This window comes from Cryptomeria japonica, chromosome 7 (assembly GCF_030272615.1).
Source record: "Cryptomeria japonica chromosome 7, Sugi_1.0, whole genome shotgun sequence".
Taxonomy (NCBI): domain Eukaryota; kingdom Viridiplantae; phylum Streptophyta; class Pinopsida; order Cupressales; family Cupressaceae; genus Cryptomeria; species Cryptomeria japonica.
Genome location: NC_081411.1, coordinates 84,786,632 through 84,793,510, shown reverse-complemented (window position 1 = coordinate 84,793,510; position 6,879 = coordinate 84,786,632). Strand labels below are relative to the sequence as shown.

The window sequence follows — 6,879 nt, the reverse complement described above, 5'->3', positions numbered from 1 at the left end:
TTTTTTATTAGACTAAAATCATAATTATATGAATTAGAATTTGCTTAATTGGTTTGAATAAGATTTAATGTTGTAAATTATAGTTAGTATTTAATTATAATTATAATCATAATTGATATTATATCAATTATTTTATTATTAATTATTTATTTTTTAGGGTTCTATATATATATAAAATATGTTTCTAAATTATCAATTGTTAATTCAAATTTAAACATAATTATTAAATATTTATAATTATTTGATTCAATTATATTATATATTATGATTGTGATCCTAATTATTAATTATCTTAAATTATAAACTCATGTATTGATGAAAGGAATGAAGAATTTTTGCAACCAAATTTATATGTGACTAAAGAAATGCTCTATTGGCAAAAATGAAACCTAATCTCTTCTTGCATACATAACATCATTCACTAACTATCATACCAATAGCCCTAATGTGATACACAAATATATTTGTACAAAAAGATCCATTTCTTTCCTTACTGCCTTTCCACACCTCTTCCACTGAATTAGTGCATACGAACATTTTAATAGTTATTTCCATTTTAACAACTTATTTAGAATTTGAAATTTTAATTTTCATAGTTTAATAACATGGAGAATCAAATTTATTTGATACTTATACATTCTTCAAATTTACTGCTATCAGGAAATGGCCGAAGATACAAATTGTGATGGTATCTCTGAACTACCTACTGGAGATACAACCAAAAGTACTGAAAACCCTTTATTGGCAATGGATATCACAACCATGCCAACAGAATCATGTTTTTCTGTGAATAAACCAGATTGTCTTGCAACTGATGTCCAAAATCTTGCTTCAATTGTGTCCACCAGCTATCATGATATTGTACATAAATTCAAACTTACATGTCAATCAACACCTATTGTGGAAGAATTGGATATTGAAAAACTTCAGGAGAGGATGTCAACATTCCAAGCCAGTTACACTAAATTAGATGGGCTATTCACTTTCCTTAAGGAGATATACTGTCACTGACACTATTCAAGTGATAAAGAGTGCTCTGTCTCCTTTTTCATTGATGCATATGAGGCATACTTAAAAAAAATGTGATTAGCTATTTTAGCTTCTCACAATGTAAATATCGTAATCATGTATTTGCGCTACAACTATTAGTATAGATACTAAAAAGTAAAAAAACAAACTTCTATTTTGGTATTATGTGACCTACCTAATCTATCAGTGTAAATCATCAACATAAGTTAATGAATAAACTTTTATTTTGGTAATATGATTCTTTGAGCTTCAACCACTCATTCATTTTAGAAATATATGTTTTTTACTCACAATTTTAAAAAGTTTACTTCATAACTTTATTTTTTGAACTAAATAGTGTAATAATAGCTTAGATGAGTTGTATCACAAGGAATACTTTAAAAAATATTTTTTATCATTATATACTCTCCATCTTTTAAAAATAGCTTAGATGAGATGCATCAAGTTTGATGAACTATTATTGTTTATAAAGATAATTAAAAAATAGGAAAGATTGGTGCATAACTTCAACAACTATTCAAACACTTTTTTTTTTTCAAACATACCAATATTAACTTGAACACTAATTTGATGACTTCTTTTTTTAATACTACTACATTTGTAGAAAGAAAGAAAAATTAACAAATTTCAATTTATATAAACAAACATGCTATTCCCACTCAATTTCAATTTCATGTTGACCGCAATTTCTTTGTCACAACCTAATTGTCCTATTTCAACTTATTCACAGGCCAACATCTTCCACTCAGTTTGAATTGAATGATGGCAACATTAACTGCAAATGCCATAGCAGACATTCTTGCAGGCATGTCTCTTGTTGACCCTTCTTTACAAGTTACAGCAATACATTCCATTCAACAATCTCATTCTACAAATGTCAAATACCGCCTACAACTCTCTGATGGTATGCACACCCATCCAACATTGCTTCCTGACCAAATGAATAGTCTTGTTCTAGAAGAAGCTTTAGTCATGGGTTCTATTCTCTGCCTTACAGAATATTCTTGCAAGATATTCGACAAATACACGTATGTCCACATTTTCCAATTTTTTTTTATATTCTTGTTTCTTCTTATAGACCTCCTCACTAAATAAACATCTCATTTTATTGCAAGGCTATTATAATTCTTAGCTTCAACATAATTTCAAATAATGCAGCTATCATTGGATCTCCAACTCCACTCCTACAAGCTATTGCCTACCTTCCATCAAATAGTTCTGAAGACCCATTGAACCCTTTCCCAATTATTCCCATTAAAACATTGACCCCATATCACAAACAATGGTCCATTCAAGGTCAAGCATTAGCAAAAACCCCTATTCACAATTTCAAAAATGTAGGACGTGATGGGAAAGTTTTTGGATTTGATTTTGTAGACATGTTAGGATCTGAAATACATGTGACTTGTTTTAATGAACTTGTTGATAACTTTTACCATGTTATTCACTCTGGTAGTCTTTATGTGATCTCCAACGGTCGTATTCAAGTGGCAAACACAAAATATAGTAGCTCCACAAACCCTTTTGAAATAATCCTCCACGACTCTTCCATAGTAACTCCTACCACATGCATAGACTCTACCATACCCAAGCATAGTTTCCACATTAAGAGCATAGATTCACTACAATCGTTCCCTATTAATGCCCTTGTAGATGTCATTGGAATAGTTTTATCAATCTCCCCTACATCAACCATACGTAAAAGAGGTGGCACTGAGACAATAAAGTGTACTGCTACAATCATAGACATGTCAAGTTGTACCATAGATATTACATTTTGGGGTCGCCACTGTCAAATCGAGGGCAAACAAATATTTGAAATGTCCCTAGAACTGAATCCTCCTGTTATTTTGATCAAGTCTGGCTGTATAGTATCTTGGAATGGAAAATCACTTGATACTATCTTTTCAACTACACTTTTAATCAATCCAGATTTATTGGAAACCACTACATTACAAACATGGTATGCCAAGAAAGGGGTTGACGAACCCCACATTTCATTGTCACAAACCAACCTTTCCCCCCACACATTTGAAAATCCAATAGATATTTCATCTATTACTGATGAAAGCTTTCCTAGCCAAAAGAATGTATGTGTGAAGGCCACTATTACAAAACTTCACTTAGACAACTTTTACTACCTATCTTGTCCATAGGTAGTGAACAAAAAAAAAAGTAAGAAAAAAGTTGTGCAAAGTTCACCCAACACATTCCAGTGCCCAAAGTGTTCTATTGATCTCTCTGAATGTGATTTTAGCTACATGCTTAAAATGGACTTGCAAGATGAAATAGGTGAGCTTCTTAAAGTTACTGCATTTGAAGGACCATCAAATACCTTGTTGGGTGTTCCTGCAGAAGATTTCCAGCTACTTCTAGCAGAACCTAATGCTGTGGAACCTATATTGAGCAATGTTATTGATTGCAAATTTTTCTTTGATCTCAACATCAAAATGGTTCCATTTGCTGGCCAAGAAACACAAAGCATTGTTATTACAGCCATTAAGCCTACCTAAAAGTTACATGTAATACTATTCATGGATGTGTATCCATTTTGTATATCTTTTTCAATAATATGTATTTCACTTGTCCATATATGAAAGCATTTTGTATATCTTTTTCAATATTATGTATTTCACTTGTCCATATTATGTTTACAGTATCATGTCATCATCATGTATTGTACTTAGTCATGTTACTTCAATAAATGCTTTTAAATATACTTAAATTTACACAATACAAAAAATCATATATAAATCAACATATGTTGTATTTTTTTCATTTATGATCAAATTTTTTTATTCAAACAATTAATCTCACAACTTTCTTTATAATCGTTTCATATGCTATTTCACATTACACTAGCACTTATTTTGGTATATAGAATTTTTTATTAATTTGGTATATATTTATATTTTAAAGATTTTCATTCACAGATATATCATATACCTTTCATTCTCAACACACTGTGCCATGGAAATACAAAATGATACAGTGGAAGAAAGACGTGCTCATTGAAATCAAATGCAACGCACAAGGTACCATGAGAGGAAAATTATTCTTAACAAAAGAAGAAGAGAAACCAGACACTTTTTAGCTGGACAACCCTCCACATCCATAGTATCTTCTCCCCACTTTCCACCCCATGTAGAAACACATGTACCCCAAATCCAACATACAAATCAAGCTACCCCAATTGCCAAAATCTATAGCTCCCCAAACTTTTGTCAAAAATATTGCATCGCTAGAAATAACTTTCGTTCAAAATTGGACAAGCTTTCAAAGATCTCAACATGTCCAATATGTTTCGAGAGATACCCAGGAATTAAAACTAAAAAATTTAATGGAAAAAATACATGTTACAGATGCACAACATAAAAAAATGGACACCGCTACTCAAATTGGAACAACATGGACCCTGGTGAGCAACCTCAATGTTTGCAAATACTAACTCAAGTTGAGGACATGTTGATAGCAAGGATTAGCCCTATCCTTCAAGTTACCTATGCAAGAGGAGGCCAACTAAAATATAGTGGCCACACTATTTGTTTTCCTCAAGATATTTCTTCAATTGCATCCCACTTGCCTAGGCATATAGATGGATTGGACATGATAATAGTAAACAAAGCAAATAGTGGCCAACAACAATACAACTTCTATGTTAGTAGAGGATGTGTGCATGAGGCATTACAATATAAGATTTGTTATGACCCATACTACAAAGATGTACTATTAGATGAATTAGCATTGTCATATTTACCCATTAACCCCACTAATATATCTGACCTACTATATTCGACCACTTCAAATCCTGATCCCGTTCACCTAAGTTTCATGCAAGAAGATGTTACAAAGGATGGTCCATTGATAGAGAACTTGCAAATGACTGATTCATTTGTGGCAAATCTTCCACCTGCATGTCGAGAGGTCGAAGAAGTTCGCGCTTTACTACAACTAGGGCAAGGACGCCCAACTCCTGTAGTTAAATGGCCACCCATTTCCCCATCTCCTATAAATGAATACACTACTGAAGGATTGTTTGTAATGTCATTCCCCACTTTGTTCCCTAAAGGTATGGCTGCATTCAAACAACCACGTCTTAAAGAAGTTAAGCTACATGAGTATGGTCTCCATCTTTTAAGATACCATGATAATAGATTTGGTCAACACCTAAGGTTTAGGTACTTCATATTGAATATACTAATGTGCCATAGAAGTCAAGCCACTGGATCTGTATTTGTCCACAAACAACTTGATGATCCAATGCCTATAACAATTTTTGACCTTCGACAAAGATTAAAGGACTTGCCTGATGAGAAACTAGCAGATCAACTAATGCGCTTTAGCTCGTCAATTCGTGGAACTAGACCATTCTGGAATCAACGTAGAAGGGAACTTATAGACATGGTCATCCAAATTGGTTGTCCAATGCTATTTTTCACACTCAGTGCTGCTAATACAAAATGGGCAGACTTGCATAATATCATGCCAACCACCACACCTACAAATCCATATGCAACTGCTAGGTGGAGATTACAAAATATAGTTCAAAATCCACACCTTACTGCAATGTACATGCATCACAGATTTACTGCATTTTGTGAAGAAGTGTTGGAAAAACTTATTGGCGCAAATGACTATTGGTATAGGTATAATTCTTGCAACCTACTACTTTTACCTTCAGCTCTTACCCTTCTTTTTTTTTTTTTTTTTTTTTCTAAAAACCTCTTTTCCCAGCTATGAATGGCAACATAGAGGCTCTGCACACATCCATGGTTTCATTTGGCTACCAAAAGCACCTAACATAGGAAAATTACAATGGAATGACATTCAATCAGTACAAAATGCACTTGCATACATTGATAAATATGTCTTTGCGTGGAACCCACGAAGTCATGCATTGAGAAATCAAATGTTCCACCGATCCATTGTTGACGACCCTTGCTTGATGGACACAAGCATGATAGTATCAAGTGATCCTTTCATTGACTATTGTGATTTGGCCAACCATGTTCAAAGACATACAAAATGTACTATCCAAACATGCCTTCGTAGGAAGGGGACATCTCTTCAATGCCGTTATAAAGCCCCTTGGAACATTACAGAGAAGTCATCTCTTTCTAATGATGATAATGGCCAACCTAAGCACACCCCTGCTTGCAATGATGACCGCCTAAATCTTCACAACCCATTTATACTCTCAATATGGAGGGCCAATGTAGATTGCCAACCTGTTCTCTCAATTGATGTTGTGATCAAATATATTGCAAAATATGCTGCTAAAGCTAAAAACAAATCAGAAACATACCATGCAATGTTATCTTGAATATCAACCAACTTTGAGTCTGATAAACCAGCTCCTAATGCTTTTCGCAAAATGCTTCTTGACAACCTTGTTGATAGTGATATAGGTGCCCAAGAAAGTTGCCAACTTCTGCTAAAGCTACCACTCTCCCTTTGTAGTCGAACATTTTTTTCTTTAAATGTGAACCAAAAAAATTTCCAATGTGTTCCAATCACATCCACAGAAAGAACCACATATCCAAACTATATTGCATCTTACATGGCAAGACCAATACATTTAGAGAGAATGTCTCTTATCGAAGTAACTCAAAAATGGTCCTTCAATGCATCAAGAAAGCATGATCAATGGAAAGAGCGAGCCACACCAGTCATAGTTCGAGTGTCTCCACGATTCACAACCATCCCTACAAAGGAAGAAAAATGTTTTCAAGCATTTTGTTGGACTGAACTTTTATTGTACCACCCATTCCGCAACATTCAAATGGATTTCGGCTCAACAGATGATGAAATTCAAGCACTGTGGGAAAGGTTCTCGCACAAGTACAAGCC

The 6,879-nt window shown here is 33.7% G+C and overlaps 1 protein-coding gene across 1 annotated transcript; it reads left to right on the top strand.

Annotated features, from left to right (window-relative positions):
• The first annotated feature begins 4,860 nt into the window (after positions 1–4,860).
• On the top strand, positions 4,861–6,352 carry LOC131856446 (uncharacterized). Its single transcript, XM_059208244.1, has 2 exons — positions 4,861–5,675; positions 5,764–6,352. Exons 1-2 carry the CDS (start codon positions 4,861–4,863, stop codon positions 6,350–6,352), a joined length of 1,404 nt encoding a protein of 467 aa, XP_059064227.1.
• The last annotated feature ends 527 nt before the right edge of the window (positions 6,353–6,879 follow it).

Coding starts and splice junctions, on each gene's coding strand:
- LOC131856446 (XM_059208244.1), top strand. CDS start 4,861: ATGCAAGAAGATGTTACAAAGGATGGTCCATTGATAGAGAACTTGCAA. Junction 5,676..5,763: donor GCAAATGACTATTGGTATAG/GTATAATTCTTG, acceptor CTCTTTTCCCAG/CTATGAATGGCAACATAGAG.